General features: G+C 38.3%; 1 protein-coding gene across 1 annotated transcript; it reads left to right on the top strand.

Moving 5' to 3' along the window:
• Positions 1 to 381: 381 nt before the first annotated feature.
• On the top strand, positions 382 to 5009 carry LOC142351217 (uncharacterized). Its single transcript, XM_075403348.1, has 4 exons — positions 382 to 671; positions 1283 to 1635; positions 4179 to 4342; positions 4475 to 5009. The coding sequence occupies exons 1-4, from the start codon at positions 510 to 512 to the stop codon at positions 4741 to 4743; spliced, it is 948 nt and encodes a 315-aa protein (XP_075259463.1). The 5' UTR covers positions 382 to 509; the 3' UTR covers positions 4744 to 5009.
• The last annotated feature ends 15078 nt before the right edge of the window (positions 5010 to 20087 follow it).

The following is a 20087-nucleotide window of genomic DNA, read 5'->3' as shown; positions in this document are numbered from 1 at the left end:
CCATAGTGTGGAATAGCTCAATTTGGAATTACACTGAATTGGTTTTTGGGTCTTTCCCTTTATAGCCCCACAGTTTACTGATTAGGTAATATACACCCCCCATCATGGTAAACATATCATGATGGGGGTCTATAATAGGAAAAATTCTGGTTGTTTTAGATCTATTCTGCCCCCCTCCCCGCAACAGCTCAGAGGGCATATAACTTTTAAGCCCCCACCGCATGTGCTATTTTTTTACATAGTAACTTGCCGTATATACAACAGATGGTGGGCGAAAATGGAGCCGATTTTCTATAGAAAAATCGTGTTTTGAAACCATCAGAACTTATAGTTGCTGAAATATGCTAAAATTTATGAACCCTTCTTAAAGAATGTAATCTGAAATTCGTCTCGATAAGAAATCATGTCGACAAAAAATTTGTATTTTTAAGCTAATCCCTCAATGCTGGAATTAACTCTTTTCAGACCTTAGAATGTAATTTTACTAGTTAGTTAGTCGCTGAGTAAACATGCAACAGCAAACACCACAAGCCAAATCTCAACCTCAAGACATTGAGCTGCCATTGGAAGTCAATCTGACAATAGTTAGACATGGGAGGACAGACGCGAACAGAAGAGGGGTTATCCAGGGTCACATAGACACTCCCCTCGACAGACAAGGCATCATACAAGTGATAGATTCATGGAATCATTAAAATCGTATCCTTACCCCCCCCCCCCCCCCGGGCACCACCGCTCGTGCACTACTACTATTTTTATGCGAAGTAAAATGCTACACAACAGAACATAATCTGTAAAATTACAGCCCTAAACGTTACGTTTGGTTGAAAGTGGAGTAGAATTGTTCAAATTATCACTATTTAATAATTTAACGCAGTTTAACTTGCAAGTAGGTAATGATATACTTTTAACGTGCGCGCCGTGCCGAAGTTTGGGTTATGGACACTCGTAATTGTCGTAATTGTACCACAATAGGCGATGGGACATATTAAACAGGGGAGTCATTTAACAAGGTCGGGTCACCGAAGCTCTCTACAGTTTATACCATTATAATAGCAAAAGTAGACCGCAGACAGACATGAAGCCTGGCAGTTTAAACAGGATATTTTTTTGGTCACCAAATTTTGTGATTAGATGAATGACGTAAGTTGGGGTTCGGGGTCCCTGTTTTTGAGTGAATGTTTTAGACTAGGCATTGCCTAACTTGACTCAATCTCGATACTTAAAAAATGCACGCGGTAGTTAGACTGTCTGATGTGAAATCATTGGTGTTTTATTGCAGGCTACTCGACTCGGTCGACTTCTTGCAAAAGACAAATTTCACTTCGCTTTTGCTAGTGACCTCCAACGCGCTCATCTTACATGCAAACTGGTGCTATCTCAACAGACCTCAGGTGGAAACAAATCAGTACCTCAAATAGAACCCCTCAAATGTCTCAGAGAAAGGTACTACGGAGTCATAGAGGATCGGCCAATTTCAGAGCTGAACAAATTGGCACAAGAAGCGAAGCAGAAAGTGCCAGATTTCGTGCCAGAAAATGCCGAAAGCTTGCCAGAGATGCAACAACGTGCAAGGGAATTTTTGGAGCATTTATTTAGACGAGTTTCAAGTGCCAATACTGCTGAGTGTTCAAGGTTTGAAATTCAGTTTGTTAAAAGCTTTATGGAGACTGAATTTGAGGAGCAATTGAACAAAGCTAATAGCTCTCAAAATGGAAATGGTCGGAATTTTAGTGGTTCCTGAGTCAAAGCAATCGAACGTGCGGGCCAGACAATAAATCGAGAGTGACAAAGTTTCTCTAATGTTCTCTCAAAGTTATGCTCTCCGGGCTTTACTTGTTTATCACGTTTTTGATGGCGAAAAATCAATCTTGCAAAAAATGGCATATAGAAGACGGCTTTGGCTAATTTGGCCATGCCTGAGGGAATCTATCACGATTGAGCAAATTATCGGAGCTCGGACCGCAGATCGAAAGACAATAAGTTAGTCCCTCAAATTATCGAGACCAAACATAGGATAATCTTGATTGTAAATTTAATTTCTCACTTTGTATACAGTCCATGTTTTTTGCATTAGTTTTTAATAACTCTCGGATGAAGTAGTCCTGCGCTCTTTTTTATACGATTTTTGCTTGACTGATTTTTGCCTGAGGTTTTTTGCTTTTTGTCCTCAAAAACAGAATAAACAGGTAAAGCCCAGAGGGAAATAGCTGGCTGAGCAGCAGTCTTAGAGCCTTACTAGTCTCTAAGTATTTTGTTCACTGCAACTGTTGTGAAGTACATAAATTCATGATGTGAAGGACGGTTCCTATAGTTTGATTGTTCTAAGCTACGTTGTTTCTATACTAAACGGTAAAAGTAATTAGCACCCCTATTTTGACGTAGTAAAAACTCAATTTTTCAGGCATTATTACTCCAACTTAAAATCAAACTTTGAAAACAATTTTTACGCCATTATTCCCCTAGTTGTGTCGTCTACCTGTTAAATTCAGATAAAACACAACGTTCACTTACCAGAAATGTTAAAATGTTGAGATTAAAATCATTTTAATCTTAACTTTTTTTTAGAAATGTTAAGATTAAAATGTTATATCGTCACAACTTTCTTTTTCTTATTAGACTTGGATAGAGTTCAACAACTTTGCTTTGGGATTTCTGGTAAGTGAAACGTTGTGATTTATCTGAATTTAATAGGTAGATGAGAGGACCTGTGTAGGGGATCATTGGTAAAAAAGATTGTCTGCGATTTCAAATTGGAGTAATAAGGCCTCAAAAATTGAATTTTTGCTTCGTGAAAATAGGGGGTGCTAACTTCTGCCGTTCAGTATATTATCTTGTATGGTACTACTTTGTGGAAAGCCAATATGTCGGAGCCAACAGATAGAATATATATAGGAAAAAGCTACGAAGTGGATCCTTGGAACCAAAAATCATATTTACTAAGCACCACTGAAAATTCGTTTTTTGGCCCATTCGTTATGACGCGAGATGCATGTTCCTAAATGTTTGACGACATAGTCAAATGTAGATACAACCTCGGCTGGAAGAATTTCGTTCCAATGAAAAACGAATCAGAGCAATTACGAGATCCTATGAATTAGGTCTACGGGACGGGAACTTTGCAAAAATACAAAAAAGAAAACTATTTTGGAACGAAGAAGTTTGTTCTTAGCAAACATATTGAGTCAAAAAATTGGCTGCGATTTCGACGAAAAAGAACACCCGAAAAGCAAAATAACAGAAGTACATCAAAATTATATCGACAGCAAGAACAATCTCAATGACATTAGTAAATAGAGGCCAATATGTCTCTGTGCAAACTGCAGGAACCATCTAAAGTTCAAGTGATTTTTCTAAAAACAAACTCGTGGAAAAATGGCTCCCCTGATTTATTTGTAAATTCTGTTTTATTGTTATTAATTGCTCTCGAACGAAGTGAAAGCAATTATTGGAAATATGTATGTCTTTTTATGCAAAATACGTTTTTCGACGCTTTTGGGTTTTTGTTCTAAAATCTTTAATGACTTCTTGAGTGACTTTTTTCTCACTTAGGTAACTTAGTTGATTTTTCAGTGATAGTTGCTTTCGTTCTGAAATAAAGTGCGTTGGGTAAAGCGATTGTGAGTAAAAGTATATCAAAAATTTCTATGCTACGCGCACTCCTGTCGCTCCCCGCCTGTCGTTCGAGAGCAATTCATCTGACGTTAGTCGGTTTATGTTATGTCTCAGATCTTTCGGTCCACTGTCGTACCCCTAATTCATCCTGTATCTCCGAACACGTGTGAGAAAGTCTAGCATGTATACTTTGTTGATATTTAATCAAAATTGTGTATAGTGTATTGAAAACATTTTAAAACCCGAATATTTTCTTAAACTGTTGCAAATTAAAACATCTGCTATTATAAAAAAAGAATCGTGAGTTCACCCAAGATGCGTTCCAAAAACTTAACAAAGGATTTATGGTATTCCAATAGTTCCGGGCTAAAAAGACTAACAGGAACCTGAAGTTCACGAAATTGATTGTTGTTTTTCTTCATACTTGCTTCGTTGCACTTCAGACCCTAAAAATAACTTTTCAACTAATTGCTACCCATTCGGGTTAGTAAAGAATGTTGATATTTTTTGTTGATACTGAAGAGGTTATCACTAGTTTCATTCACAATGTATCTGTTTTGTAGTGGCGTGAAGACGTCTGACGAAAACAATGGCGACGCAAATAGCTGTTCTTCAGAAGACAAAGAATTAACTGATGCTCTTTCTGTAGTTTCGAGTGCTGAGAAAGAGCTGAAAATTAAGCCATCATATCAGAGGAAAGATCATTTTCTGCCTCTTGCCAAGAAACGTTAGTTGTGGTTTTAGTCATACAGTATTTGAGCATCTAAAAAGGTGGACAAAATTAACCAAAATGTTGACATCGGTGATTCTATGATAAATGGGGGGAAATCAGTAATTATGCTGGTCTGATGTTTTACAGGTGCAATTAACTGTTTGGTTGCCAGTCACGGTGGTCAAATTCGTGAAATTCTTCGAGTACTTTCACAGCATTCATCAACAGTAGGAACAAGAAATAACAAACATCATCAACAACAGCCAACTTCAAATACTTCGCCTCTAATTGACCGGAAGTATCTGGTCACGCCTCCTAATACAGCATTCACACATTTGACTTTAACTATGGAAAATGGGTGCAATTTCAAGCTTGTAAAGGTTCATAGAATACATGACACATCGCATTTAGAGTAAAAAATTATTTGCGTTTGAGTTTTTGTAATGGTGCTGTGAAGAATGTTTACCTCTAAATTTTACATGATTTTTACATGGCTGAATCTTTGAAGGAAAACAGATTAACCTAAATTGAGCGGTTGCTATTTTCGAAGCCAGTGATATGAAAACCTGAGAAATTGCTTTAAGCGTCTATAGGTTCTTATTGCTCTGGGTTTGGCTTCTGCGATTTGTTGTCCTTCGTAAACGCGGTGGGGCTAAGGTACATGTTCACACCTTCCATCTGAATATGGTTGGGCGATGGTGAAATCGCATATGGTTAAAAGGTCATTTTAAAGAGTTTTTGAGCCCAAAATGTTGCAATTTTTCGTTTTTTTTCGTCATTTTTCAAATTTTATTGGACCAGTCTAAAATTAAGGCTGGTTAGAGTTGAAAGAGGTCTTTTGCAAGACCTAAGTACTTTTTGTGACCATTTTAACAGCTATATGTGTTGGTACTCCAAACAAAAACGCAGGTTTATTAATTGCTCTCAAAAGAAGTTTAGCAATTATATTAGTCCTGTCGGTCTTTTTTATGCGATTTTTCGCTTGACCGATTTTTCGTCTGAAACTTTTGACTTTTCGTCCTCAAAAACGGGATAAACAGGTAGCGCCCAGCGGGCATTAAGTGCTCTTAGAGCCTTTCAGTTCAGCTCAAACGGTTTTGGAGACTTATACTTATGGTGTGAAGGGCGGTTCTTAGAGGTTGAGACACCCCCCCCCCCCCCCTGTTGCCCCCCCACTATTGCCTCCACCCCCCACCGCGCTGTTGCCCAACCCAACCCCGTGTTGCCCCCCCCCATTGCACCCCCACCCCCCCCCCCCCCCCACCCGTGGCTAGCTACTGACGAAGCCAACCGCTCGCCGGTCGTTTGAGAGCAATTCGCCCGACGTTAGTCGGTTATGTTAATAATTTTCAAAAATTTTTCAAATTTAAAAAATTTTTGCCATTTTCTGGCAACTTTTTCAGCCCTAGGTGCTAAGAGACCTCCACTAGGGTTTGATAATGGTTTAGTGCATATTTTCTTGTGGTAATAGAATCGTTTTCAACATTTTAACATCGCCAATTATAGCTTTTTTGACAAAACCTGCAATTTCATTTTTTTGATATTGTCATCATTAAAGTTTTTCCAGACCCAGGGGCCATAAAACTTCCTTATGAATTTGACAATAAGGTACTGAAAAAATTTTTTTGGCCTTGGAATATCAACTTAGTCTCACAAATTTTAGCTGTTTTTTTTTTTTATAAAACTTGCAATTTTTTGTAAACGATTTTGAAAATTTGTCATTTTCCAAGTTTCTCCAGCCTGAAGAACCAAAGAACCTCCTCTTAGGTATGATATTAGGATACTGCATAGTTTCTAGTGGTAATGGAAGGTTTTTCAACATTTTAACATCACGAATGTTAGCATTTTTTAAACCTGGAATTTTTGACAAAACCTGGAATTTCAATGTTTTTGAAATTTATTGTCATGATTAAAGCTTTTCCAGACCCAGGGGCCAGAAAACTTCCTTACCTGTTTGATAATAAGGTACTGAAAAATTTTTTATGGGCCATGGAATAGTTTCCAAGTTTTTAGTATCACAAATTTTAGCTATTTTTTGATAAAACTAGCAATTTTTTTTTCAAGTTTCTGAAAATTTGTCATTTTTTAGGTTTCTCCAGCCTGAAGAACCAAGGAACCTCCTGTGAGGTATGATAATTGGTTAGTTCGTAGTTTCTAGTGGTAATGGAACCGTTTTCAACCTTTTAGCATCACGGATTCTTAGCTTTTTTTGACAAAACTTGCTTTTCAATGGGCCAGAAAATCTTCTTTAGGGTTTGCCAATAAGTTACTGGAAATTTTTGTTTGGATAGTTTTCAACTTTTTAATATAAAAAATTTACCAATCTTTTTAATAAAACTTGCAATTTGCAGTTTTTAAAATTTTGTCATTTTAAGTTTCTCCATCCTCAAGAGCCAATGAACCTCTAGGGTTGGTATGGAAAAGCGGGCTTTTGCGTTGGTATGGAAAAGCGGGTCAATTAAGATAAAAGTAAATGTATGCCGGCAAATGCTGTCTGAAAGTTTTATTTTGGAGAGGAAAATGAATCAGGGCCCTCTGTGTAGGAATTGAGTGGTTTGTTGATAAAAGTTTGGAATTAGGCCCTTTCTGTCTAGTGGTCCTACTTAAAAGTAAAAACTCAATTTTGGGCCGTATAGAGACACGATTGCCCTTCTACCAAAAAACGTCCGCTATGTAATTTTACCAAACCCTAAAGCTTCTGATTATATGAAATGATTTCAATGAATAAGTATAAATGTAAATGTGATCTCAATTTTGGAACTGACGAACAAAAATATAATCACATTGTAAAATTTCGTATCAATCGCTATATATAGTACTGTCTTAGATGTTGAAAACCACTTTTTGTTTCCCAGTTTTCAAAACATACGTATCATCAAAATACGTCAAACCGTTATATAGTTATCCTACCCTAGTTTTGGTAAAATATTCGATCAATTTTGCCCATTTTGCCCAAGAAAGAGTTCTTTTGTAAAAAACGAAAAATCCCGAGGGATACGAAAAAGCTCGAGGAATATTCCATAGGAAGACTGGACAACTTTCCTAAAGTAAATTTTCTTTCTGCGTTTTGAATAAAAGACCATCAGTAATATTTAACTTTATTTCTTTTAATTTTGTTCTATAAAAGAAGTACTTATTAACAAGAAAAAGAAAGTATATTTCAATCATTCAGTGTTAGAATCTTCAATAAAGACACTGGCGCGTTTAATTGAAATAACTTGGGATTCTTCGTTCCTAGACACAGCTTCTACATTTTCAGAGTTTCTAGAAACGAGTCTTTCGCTTTCATTGAATAGGTTTCTGTTTACATTAGCTGTTTTCTTTTTATAAAGTAGCACAGTCACTGCTGCTGGTAAAATTATCCCGGCTTTCCTTAGCTTCGTTGAGAATGAATGGGTTACTGATTTGATGATTAGAGTCATCACTGTGATCAGATAGGTTCGAAAGGTCGACAAAATCATTCAACTCCTCTTTCGAATACGATGGTTGATTGAAGCCGGGATCAGTTGTTTCCCAGCCCGATATCCCGCCACCTTCGGGATGTTCGAACACATTAAACGGTTCATTCAATTCCTTATCCCAATCATCTTCAACGCACATTATGTTTGTAATGTACTCATCCCTCAATTAGTGTCCAAATGGTAGCGTAATTTTTCGATCCTAGCTGATATATCTTTTGTCATCATATGCGCTCAGCGCAATTTTGTTGACACAAACAGTTTGTAATTGGTGTTTGTCGGTGTTATACTTGATGTTTTCCACTCTCACTAGATCACCGGTTTCTAATGTATTTTTGAACATCTCTTGGTTCAATTTGTCTTAGGCGAACTTTTTGGTCCCTTTTGCAGACATTTTTGTTTTCCCATTAGCAAATAGAATTAAAGGACAGTGTTGGTTTAAGGGCACAAAACTCCTGTATTGGCGTTCCTGCAGGTTCATCTATGAACTTTAGGACAACTTTGACAAACTTGGAAAATTTGAGAGGTCGAAATGGTTTTTCGAGTTTCAAGTTTTTTTCGAAGTCGCTATAGAATTTTTTTTGTCTTTCAAGCTTGTAAATGGAAGAGTATCTGAAAAGAGCAGCACATACTCGTTTTTTTCCATTACATTATAGTGGAACTCCAACATTTATTTCGAAAGCTCTAAAATGCATGCACCAACAATTGTTGGTTTGTTCCACAGGATAGAATGCTTTGTCTTAGTGATCCGAGTCAAATTTTCGTTTTTGATTTTGATAAAGGAAATATTGCCTTCGTATGTTGCGTGTTGAGTGCAATGTAGCTTGAAAGACACTTCGATTGTCGGAATTTTACCGCTTGATGAACCTTAGTAATTCTGATACCGTTGTTAAGGAAGTATTTCAGGTTACTGTAGTGAACCACATTGTTTTTATCATGAAGGAAGGTCTGTCTCAGCTTGTTTTTGATGCTTTCAGTTTAAGGGTGTTTTTAGAGAAGTTTGAATGTCACTCAGTTCTAGCGTGTCGATTGGTTAATTGCCTGGTACGAGTGGATAGTCTGCATTTTTCTGTAGATCGTCAGGGTGCTCCAAATCTACTTCAACCACGAAACTAATATCCCCATCATCTTAAGTTTGTAATATTTCGTCCCATGAAATGTCTTCAACGAGCTCAAAATCCTTGAATGGCAATGGGTAGTGGACCATGATGCCACCGTAAAGATTATTCGCATCAATGTAGATTATTGATGAAACATGTTTCGTCTCAAATTCCGGCAACATGTTGGCAACCTCTAATCTTGAGCTGAATTCAAGACTGCCCTCTATGCATCATCCTCTCCGTCATGTCAAGTATTTGTCGATCACTTAGTATCTCAAGTTGTGGTTAACAAACTTCAAAGCAGGCATTTCATGAAAGATTTGAGGCCGTATAGAATCGGGAACAGTCCAATCCTTATGTGTTATGAGACTCGGACCGTAGCTCCTCAAATCAGCATGCTAACTGGAGAACATCTCCTGTAAGGTAAAGTTCGTGGAACTGTTTGAGGCTTTCTCAGTTGAAGTGTTCTCATTATTCAACTGAATGAGCTCTTTCTTGGTGATGTCAATTTTGTTGCCTATTAGACTGTTCTTTAGACTTCGGAAGAGAAAGATCACTTAGCTTACTGAATGATTCACCATATGCGTAAGGAAGTGTTTCATTTCTTCTTCAATAGTTTTCGCTGCTCGTCTGTATAGCCCTGATTGAAATTCTCCAGGAGAGAAAATTTGGTGTCGGGTAAACTTTGTACCAGTTTATCTAAGCTACAAGGCAAAAATTTGAAACTGTCAATAAAGCAAAGGTACTGGTACACTGCAACTTCAGCTCGCTTCGGTTTTCGCGTTGAGATTAAAACGCCAAAATTGAGTGCAATAAACTTTTCGGCATTAGTTGGTATGAAGGAGGCTGAGTGTAAGGACTCGACTGTGAGGCTGAGTGTAAGGACTCTACAATATGATATAAGTCATAGTTCATCAAATATTCATAAATCAAAGTTTCAACTGCAACACTTTGACCACGTGTCTTTTGGAGGTGCTGTCCCAAGAAAACATGGGAATTTCCGCTTTTGCTGATAAAAATCTTATGCAAGTTTCTCTATTTTTGAAACATAGCGTTCCATACAATCGAGCCCAGTATATATCAAATTGCAGGGGCTCAGGGTTAGCACGCTCAACAACAACCATGCAATAACTGCAGGGGAGATGTTCTAATGCAGGAGTAATTGAAATAGTTGGCTAATTTTTTGCAGTTGCAACTGGCACGAGAGATTCCAGATACACCACAAAAGGTGAAAACCACCTAACCGCATAGTTCTCGAGTTTTAGATTGTTTTTGTCGTGTGTGGACATTGTTATGTGTACTGAATCGTTTTACAGGCACACTTTTTGATGGGAGGTGAGTATATCTGCTGATAAACATACATGAAACCAATTCCGACAGCTCGTTGCTATCACGATACTCCCTCCCTTTGACTTTCGCGAAAAGTTTCATGAAATTGATAATGAGTACGTAGTGGTAAGTCTGTTCATTTTGTTGAAGCAACAAGTTGGAAATGGTTTTCCTTTCGACAGCCTCGGGAGCAGTGGCTGTTTCTTGTCGTACCTTAAGCAGAATTTTTTTACAGTTTTCAGGGGGATTATCAAACAAAGTTTTTTTGATATTAGATAATAAGTTTTTCATAAATTCAAGTGTTTTTCCTTCGAAAGGCTGATTTTTACTAGGCAGAAGTGGTGTTATTTAAAAATTTTAATACTTGAACACATGGACTTGCACGACTTTTGCAAGACCTAAGTACTTTTTGTGACCATTTTAACAGCTTTATGTGTTGGTACTCCAAACAAAAACGCAGGTTTATTAATTGCTCTCAAAAGAAGTTTAGCAATTATATTAGTCCTGTCGGTCTTTTTTATGCGATTTTTCGCTTGACCGATTTTTCGTCTGAAACTTTTGACTTTTCGTCCTCAAAAACGGGATAAACAGGTAGCGCCCAGCGGGCATTAAGTACTCTTAGAGCCTTTCAGTTCAGCTCAAACGGTTTTGGAGACTTATACTTATGGTGTGAAGGGCGGTTCTTAGAGGTTGAGACACCCCCCCCCCCTGTTGCCCCCCCACTATTGCCTCCACCCCCCACCGCGCTGTTGCCCAACCCAACCCCGTGTTGCCCCCCCCATTGCACCCCCCCCCCCACCCGTGGCTAGCTACTGACGAAGCCAACCGCTCGCCGGTCGTTTGAGAGCAATTCGCCCGACGTTAGTCGGTTATGTTAATAATTTTCAAAAATTTTTCAAATTTAAAATTTTTGCCATTTTCTGGCAACTTTTTCAGCCCTAGGTGCTAAGAGACCTCCACTAGGGTTTGATAATGGTTTAGTGCATATTTTCTTGTGGTAATAGAATCGTTTTCAACATTTTAACATCGCCAATTATAGCTTTTTTGACAAAACCTGCAATTTCATTTTTTTGATATTGTAATCATTAAAGTTTTTCCAGACCCAGGGGCCATAAAACTTCCTTATGAATTTGACAATAAGGTACTGAAAAAATTTTTTTGGCCTTGGAATATCAACTTAGTCTCACAAATTTTAGCTGTTTTTTTTTATAAAACTTGCAATTTTTTGTAAACGATTTTGAAAATTTGTCATTTTCCAAGTTTCTCCAGCCTGAAGAACCAAAGAACCTCCTCTTAGGTATGATATTAGGATACTGCATAGTTTCTAGTGGTAATGGAAGGTTTTTCAACATTTTAACATCACGAATGTTAGCATTTTTTAAACCTGGAATTTTTGACAAAACCTGGAATTTCAATGTTTTTGAAATTTATTGTCATGATTAAAGCTTTTCCAGACCCAGGGGCCAGAAAACTTCCTTACCTGTTTGATAATAAGGTACTGAAAAATTTTTTATGGGCCATGGAATAGTTTCCAAGTTTTTAGTATCACAAATTTTAGCTATTTTTTGATAAAACTAGCAATTTTTTTTTCAAGTTTCTGAAAATTTGTCATTTTTTAGGTTTCTCCAGCCTGAAGAACCAAGGAACCTCCTGTGAGGTATGATAATTGGTTAGTTCGTAGTTTCTAGTGGTAATGGAACCGTTTTCAACCTTTTAGCATCACGGATTCTTAGCTTTTTTTGACAAAACTTGCTTTTCAATGGGCCAGAAAATCTTCTTTAGGGTTTGCCAATAAGTTACTGGAAATTTTTGTTTGGATAGTTTTCAACTTTTTAATATAAAAAATTTACCAATCTTTTTAATAAAACTTGCAATTTGCAGTTTTTAAAATTTTGTCATTTTAAGTTTCTCCATCCTCAAGAGCCAATGAACCTCTAGGGTTGGTATGGAAAAGCGGGCTTTTGCGTTGGTATGGAAAAGCGGGTCAATTAAGATAAAAGTAAATGTATGCCGGCAAATGCTGTCTGAAAGTTTTATTTTGGAGAGGAAAATGAATCAGGGCCCTCTGTGTAGGAATTGAGTGGTTTGTTGATAAAAGTTTGGAATTAGGCCCTTTCTGTCTAGTGGTCCTACTTAAAAGTAAAAACTCAATTTTGGGCCGTATAGAGACACGATTGCCCTTCTACCAAAAAACGTCCGCTATGTAATTTTACCAAACCCTAAAGCTTCTGATTATATGAAATGATTTCAATGAATAAGTATAAATGTAAATGTGATCTCAATTTTGGAACTGACGAACAAAAATATAATCACATTGTAAAATTTCGTATCAATCGCTATATATAGTACTGTCTTAGATGTTGAAAACCACTTTTTGTTTCCCAGTTTTCAAAACATACGTATCATCAAAATACGTCAAACCGTTATATAGTTATCCTACCCTAGTTTTGGTAAAATATTCGATCAATTTTGCCCATTTTGCCCAAGAAAGAGTTCTTTTGTAAAAAACGAAAAATCCCGAGGGATACGAAAAAGCTCGAGGAATATTCCATAGGAAGACTGGACAACTTTCCTAAAGTAAATTTTCTTTCTGCGTTTTGAATAAAAGACCATCAGTAATATTTAACTTTATTTCTTTTAATTTTGTTCTATAAAAGAAGTACTTATTAACAAGAAAAAGAAAGTATATTTCAATCATTCAGTGTTAGAATCTTCAATAAAGACACTGGCGCGTTTAATTGAAATAACTTGGGATTCTTCGTTCCTAGACACAGCTTCTACATTTTCAGAGTTTCTAGAAACGAGTCTTTCGCTTTCATTGAATAGGTTTCTGTTTACATTAGCTGTTTTCTTTTTATAAAGTAGCACAGTCACTGCTGCTGGTAAAATTATCCCGGCTTTCCTTAGCTTCGTTGAGAATGAATGGGTTACTGATTTGATGATTAGAGTCATCACTGTGATCAGATAGGTTCGAAAGGTCGACAAAATCATTCAACTCCTCTTTCGAATACGATGGTTGATTGAAGCCGGGATCAGTTGTTTCCCAGCCCGATATCCCGCCACCTTCGGGATGTTCGAACACATTAAACGGTTCATTCAATTCCTTATCCCAATCATCTTCAACGCACATTATGTTTGTAATGTACTCATCCCTCAATTAGTGTCCAAATGGTAGCGTAATTTTTCGATCCTAGCTGATATATCTTTTGTCATCATATGCGCTCAGCGCAATTTTGTTGACACAAACAGTTTGTAATTGGTGTTTGTCGGTGTTATACTTGATGTTTTCCACTCTCACTAGATCACCGGTTTCTAATGTATTTTTGAACATCTCTTGGTTCAATTTGTCTTAGGCGAACTTTTTGGTCCCTTTTGCAGACATTTTTGTTTTCCCATTAGCAAATAGAATTAAAGGACAGTGTTGGTTTAAGGGCACAAAACTCCTGTATTGGCGTTCCTGCAGGTTCATCTATGAACTTTAGGACAACTTTGACAAACTTGGAAAATTTGAGAGGTCGAAATGGTTTTTCGAGTTTCAAGTTTTTTTCGAAGTCGCTATAGAATTTTTTTTGTCTTTCAAGCTTGTAAATGGAAGAGTATCTGAAAAGAGCAGCACATACTCGTTTTTTTCCATTACATTATAGTGGAACTCCAACATTTATTTCGAAAGCTCTAAAATGCATGCACCAACAATTGTTGGTTTGTTCCACAGGATAGAATGCTTTGTCTTAGTGATCCGAGTCAAATTTTCGTTTTTGATTTTGATAAAGGAAATATTGCCTTCGGATGTTGCGTGTTGAGTGCAATGTAGCTTGAAAGACACTTCGATTGTCGGAATTTTACCGCTTGATGAACCTTAGTAATTCTGATACCGTTGTTAAGGAAGTATTTCAGGTTACTGTAGTGAACCACATTGTTTTTATCATGAAGGAAGGTCTGTCTCAGCTTGTTTTTGATGCTTTCAGTTTAAGGGTGTTTTTAGAGAAGTTTGAATGTCACTCAGTTCTAGCGTGTCGATTGGTTAATTGCCTGGTACGAGTGGATAGTCTGCATTTTTCTGTAGATCGTCAGGGTGCTCCAAATCTACTTCAACCACGAAACTAATATCCCCATCATCTTAAGTTTGTAATATTTCGTCCCATGAAATGTCTTCAACGAGCTCAAAATCCTTGAATGGCAATGGGTAGTGGACCATGATGCCACCGTAAAGATTATTCGCATCAATGTAGATTATTGATGAAACATGTTTCGTCTCAAATTCCGGCAACATGTTGGCAACCTCTAATCTTGAGCTGAATTCAAGACTGCCCTCTATGCATCATCCTCTCCGTCATGTCAAGTATTTGTCGATCACTTAGTATCTCAAGTTGTGGTTAACAAACTTCAAAGCAGGCATTTCATGAAAGGTTTGAGGCCGTATAGAATCGGGAACAGTCCAATCCTTATGTGTTATGAGACTCGGACCGTAGCTCCTCAAATGAGCATGCTAACTGGAGAACATCTCCTGTAAGGTAAAGTTCGTGGAACTGTTTGAGGCTTTCTCAGTTGAAGTGTTCTCATTATTCAACTGAATGAGCTCTTTCTTGGTGATGTCAATTTTGTTGCCTATTAGACTGTTCTTTAGACTTCGGAAGAGAAAGATCATTTAGCTTACTGAATGATTCACCATATGAGTAAGGAAGTGTTTCATTTCTTCTTCAATAGTTTTCGCTGCTCGTCTGTATAGCCCTGATTGAAATTCTCCAGGAGAGAAAATTTGGTGTCGGGTAAACTTTGTACCAGTTTATCTAAGCTACAAGGCAAAAATTTGAAACTGTCAATAAAGCAAAGGTACTGGTACACTGCAACTTCAGCTCGCTTCGGTTTTCGCGTTGAGATTAAAACGCCAAAATTGAGTGCAATAAACTTTTCGGCATTAGTTGGTATGAAGGAGGCTGAGTGTAAGGACTCGACTGTGAGGCTGAGTGTAAGGACTCTACAATATGATATAAGTCATAGTTCATCAAATATTCATAAATCAAAGTTTCAACTGCAACACTTTGACCACGTGTCTTTTGGAGGTGCTGTCCCAAGAAAACATGGGAATTTCCGCTTTTGCTGATAAAAATCTTATGCAAGTTTCTCTATTTTTGAAACATAGCGTTCCATACAATCGAGCCCAGTATATATCAAATTGCAGGGGCTCAGGGTTAGCACGCTCAACAACAACCATGCAATAACTGCAGGGGAGATGTTCTAATGCAGGAGTAATTGAAATAGTTGGCTAATTTTTTGCAGTTGCAACTGGCACCAGAGATTCCAGATACACCACAAAAGGTGAAAACCACCTAACCGCATAGTTCTCGAGTTTTAGATTGTTTTTGTCGTGTGTGGACATTGTTATGTGTACTGAATCGTTTTACAGGCACACTTTTTGATGGGAGGTGAGTATATCTGCTGATAAACATACATGAAACCAATTCCGACAGCTCGTTGCTATCACGATACTCCCTCCCTTTGACTTTCGCGAAAAGTTTCATGAAATTGATAATGAGTACGTAGTGGTAAGTCTGTTCATTTTGTTGAAGCAACAAGTTGGAAATGGTTTTCCTTTCGACAGCCTCGGGAGCAGTGGCTGTTTCTTGTCGTACCTTAAGCAGAATTTTTTTACAGTTTTCAGGGGGATTATCAAACAAAGTTTTTTTGATATTAGATAATAAGTTTTTCATAAATTCAAGTGTTTTTCCTTCGAAAGGCTGATTTTTACTAGGCAGAAGTGGTGTTATTTAAAAATTTTAATACTTGAACACATGGACTTGCACTTTATTGAGATCTTCGAAATATGATATGTCATGAAGACTCATTGGCATTTCAAAGTTCCATTTCGGCATCTTGGCTGACGGGTTCCCTCTGCTGTTCGTAAGAACTTTCGTCCGGTGTCTGAAGCAGGGTGCTGATGGTTCCATTTTTTTGTAAACTTTGGTATCCAGCTTTGTAGCAATATAGAAAGCAGTTATCATCGCTTCCATTGTTTTTGTTCAGCAAATTCGAATCCCTTCTCAAGCGATGTCCTGCATGAAACAGTATGTAGCTGCTACTGCGCACTGCAATGCATCTAGCCAGTTTCTTGGTAACCTTGTCTATAGAGAGCAGCTGCCTGCCACTTCCATAGCTTGAGAACATTACAAGCTTAGACATTATGTTGTCAACGAGAGATTCGTAGCTTTCATCTGAAATCCCTGAATGATACACAGTCATTGTTGCTGTGTTGAAGTACACGCTCACTTTTTCAATTTCTTCCTCCAAAGGCTTCTGAAGCGTCATTTCAACGTTTAATCGAAGGTTTTCGGGAAATTTGTGTGTGTGTGCTTTTGGATAATTCTTGATATTTCATCACGCTTTCTGAACATGTATTCCATTATGTCCAAATCTTTCTCCCCCTGTTGAAATTCGTAGTTGTTTACAACTCCGCTGATTGAGCTGACAGTTGGTCTTGACAAGTCAGTCCCATCTTCCATGTCCAATATTTGCAGGCCATGCTCGTTGTTAACGTGCTCCGCATAGTCCAGTTTTGTTTGAAAACCTACATGACAAGTGTAACAAAATAGGCTGCTGGTGAGAAATATGGGAATGCTTGCGCAGCGTAGGCAAGCTTCGTACATTGTTAGAGCAATGGAAACAGCAAAACGTTGGTACATCTGCAAATATATTATGGATGTTTTTCAGATGCTTATTAAGAGACCGTCGATCGCGTTTTGTTGAACAGTGTGGGCATTGTATTGCCATATTGAGGCAAGTTGCTCGTTTGATCTTAAATGCGTTTTTAAACTCTTGAAGGTCTCTACAAATGAATTACGGGAAAATTGCAAAATTAATTAAGGTTGGAAACGATTCGAGGAACGAAATGTTTAAGGAATTCAAAAAATGTTGGTAGGGTCAATTAGACAATCAGAGGTGGTATGAGAAAAAGCAATGTAATTCTTTGGTGTGTTGTAAAAAGATTTTGAGAGTTTGTTTTAGTTATAGCTTGAAGAATTTTTCAGCTTAAAAGAATGAAACTAAATCAGAAAATAAAATAACTGAGCACGGGTGTGACAGTGTATGGATTTTCAGGCACGCCCGCCTTTGAATTCAGAGTTGGGAAATTGAAGTTGAGAACATAGAGAAGTAACGTTTGCCTCGCGCAAATTTAGTGTACAGCTTTCAAGCTGTACGTGTTGTTCGATAAATAGACGCTTCCCGAAGTGAACTTCTTATCAGTCTTTCTTTGTATAGATGTTGTATAGGTACCTCTAGTTTACATTTGCTTTTCAATAGCATTCTTAATGATCTTAATTTTCTCAGTTTAATCCTTTGCCGGGTTGACTCTTGCGGCGGTTCGTCAATTGCACAGTCCTGTTTATTGCGCTAAATGCTATGTAAAGAATTCAAAGAGTAAGTAAGAACTGCGATATTTAAGTGAAAAGTAAAAATATCAAGCTCAGACAGAAAACCTGTTACAGGTCATTTAAAAGGCTGTGTGCAATTCGAACAATTTTTACTTGATTTCCGTTCTCTGTCAACGAGCAAACTTTATTTATGGTAATCTAATATTTAAGATTGCTCTACAATTGGACCTCGGGAATCATTTAATTGGTAAACTTAGTTTTAGTAAAACAAACGAGATCTGGGCGTTAAATCATAGTGGAATGCTTTTTTTGCAGCATTATTTTCATTAATAAATTTCAATGATGTTTTCGAGTATTGTGATATGAAGAAATAGCAAAGTTAACGAACCCAACCCACACGCTTTCTACAGATGAGGAGCAAGATGATGCAGCTGTTTGACTACTTTCAGCAATTTATTCAATCGGCATTAAGGTACGCCTGCACGAATTTTTTTTCAAGACGGTAGGCTTGATTTGCGCGCCATCCGCTTCCCAGGGAGACCCTTGCCAGAAGCTGCCTGCCAATCTATACTACGCGGGAAATCTAGGGCTTCATGGTACTTATGCCTGAGGAGGCGAGTAAATAGTCAAGATTACTTGGCGCTCGCATGTTAAGCGCTAGCGCGGTCAGCTTGCTACCCCGAAGAGACAACACATGCCCAGGTTTAAATGGTTCGCTCACTCTCCAGACCAAATGGTTGGCTCACTCTCAAGATAGTAGTGCAGCCCCCAGTAGACCTTGCAGGAAGCAGAGGCTAGCTCAGCCGACCTGCAAGCTGCCTGGTATCGTACCAAGAAAACTCTCGATCACTTAAGACTAGTCCGAGGTTATGAAATCCCGGTCTTTGTCGTCCTGATCCAGTCTTGATTCAAGCACTGCGGCCTATGGATTGGTAGTAAGCTGCTAGTTTCGCGCTTAGTGAGAGTGGGACAGGGCAAGACTGTGCAAGGATGAATACGAGGGAGACGAAGAAAGTGCTAGATGCCGCGAGACGAAGAGTTTTAAACGGCGTTAGTTCAAGAAAATGCAGGACGCCGCAAGCTAGACGAATAGGGTCCAAGATGCTGTGCCCAGTTACTGAGTAAAGACCTGAAGTACAGCATCAAAGTGCCTCTCCCCCTTGCCTCTGACCCAAGTCCTCTTGCTGCCTCCTCGCAAGCTTTTTTCTGCACAAACTCCAATCCTACAATCCTTTTCTTTGCACGATAACGCTATGTCTCAAAGAAAGCCCCTAAACAAGCCCTTCTTACCCAACCAGTCTGTGAACTGCTCTGGAGCCTAAAGACCTGAGTTCAGTTAGTCTGACTACTCGCACAATACAGAAAGAAGCACAATACAAGACTATGGCCCAAGAACGCGCTCTAAAATCTGAAGAACAAACAGCAACGATGAACCCCGAGCTTTCGGTTTTACTTTTGCATCTCTCCCAAGCCTCAGAGTCTTACCTCGAAATGATTGCGATCACAAATTGTCAGAATTATTACGAGTTGAGAAAGAGTAAGAACGACAGAGGATTATCCATCAAACCTTGGACAGTTGAGATAGCCAAGACAGGCGTGCCAACTGAACGCTGCCTTCCCAAACAAAGGTAAACTAAGCACCACGACGAGTAACAACTCTAAGCCAAGTTTTGTAATCACGAGCCTTGACCTGTACATCGAAGCAGCAGACATCAAACTGAACTCCAGAGACATCAGATAGTAGAAACAGTGTATAGAATAATCAGTAGAGCAAACCAACAATCCAACCAGACTAATGAGAGTGTTCACCACAGCGCTAGAGCGGCAGTAGAGAAAGGATTCTTTCTTCAATCAATGCAAGAGATGTGAAAAGTCAAGGGAGATAACAGTAACCGAATGCTACAAATGTCTTGAGTTCGGACATAGAAGACATGAGTGCAGGAACAAATTGAAGTGCCGACGACGTGGAGAACATATTGTCAAGGACTGCTACCGAGCTGAAACAGAGACTAGGTTCCTACATTACGGAGCGAACCACTCCAATTACCAAAAATATTCAAAATACCAGGAGGCAAAGACAATCACCTATGCTCAAGCAGTCATGTAAATCCAATCATTCTCAACAGCCGTTGTCTTCAAAATAGAGAAAAACTGAAGACCATTGGTGAAAAACTCAGCTTTATTGAACCCTGATCCTTTGTAAGTTTGACTCGTCGATCAAAGTTGTGCAAACCCCTAACTTCGTGACAGGCCAAGCGAAGAGTAACTCGCAATCTGACGGAAAAGTAAAAGAAATCAGATAGTACTTTGCAAACCACAAAATTTCGACTCAACATGGCAGATAACTTGACTGTAGCTCAGCTCAATGTTAGTCCAAGACAAGAAGCTGCCGGCACTCAAAGAGTTAATCCTGGTTGCAAGCATCGACGATAACCTGCGTGGTATCTGCCATCTAGGTTAGACGGGGGCTTAACTTCGAACTGATCAAAATTAAAGTTGTAAATTC

The sequence above is a fragment of the Convolutriloba macropyga genome, chromosome 12 (assembly GCF_964194025.1).
Source record: "Convolutriloba macropyga chromosome 12, txConMacr16.3, whole genome shotgun sequence".
Lineage (NCBI taxonomy): Eukaryota > Metazoa > Xenacoelomorpha > Acoela > Convolutidae > Convolutriloba > Convolutriloba macropyga.
Note: the sequence above shows the minus strand (reverse complement) of the source record. Positions and strands in the feature narration are given on the sequence as shown.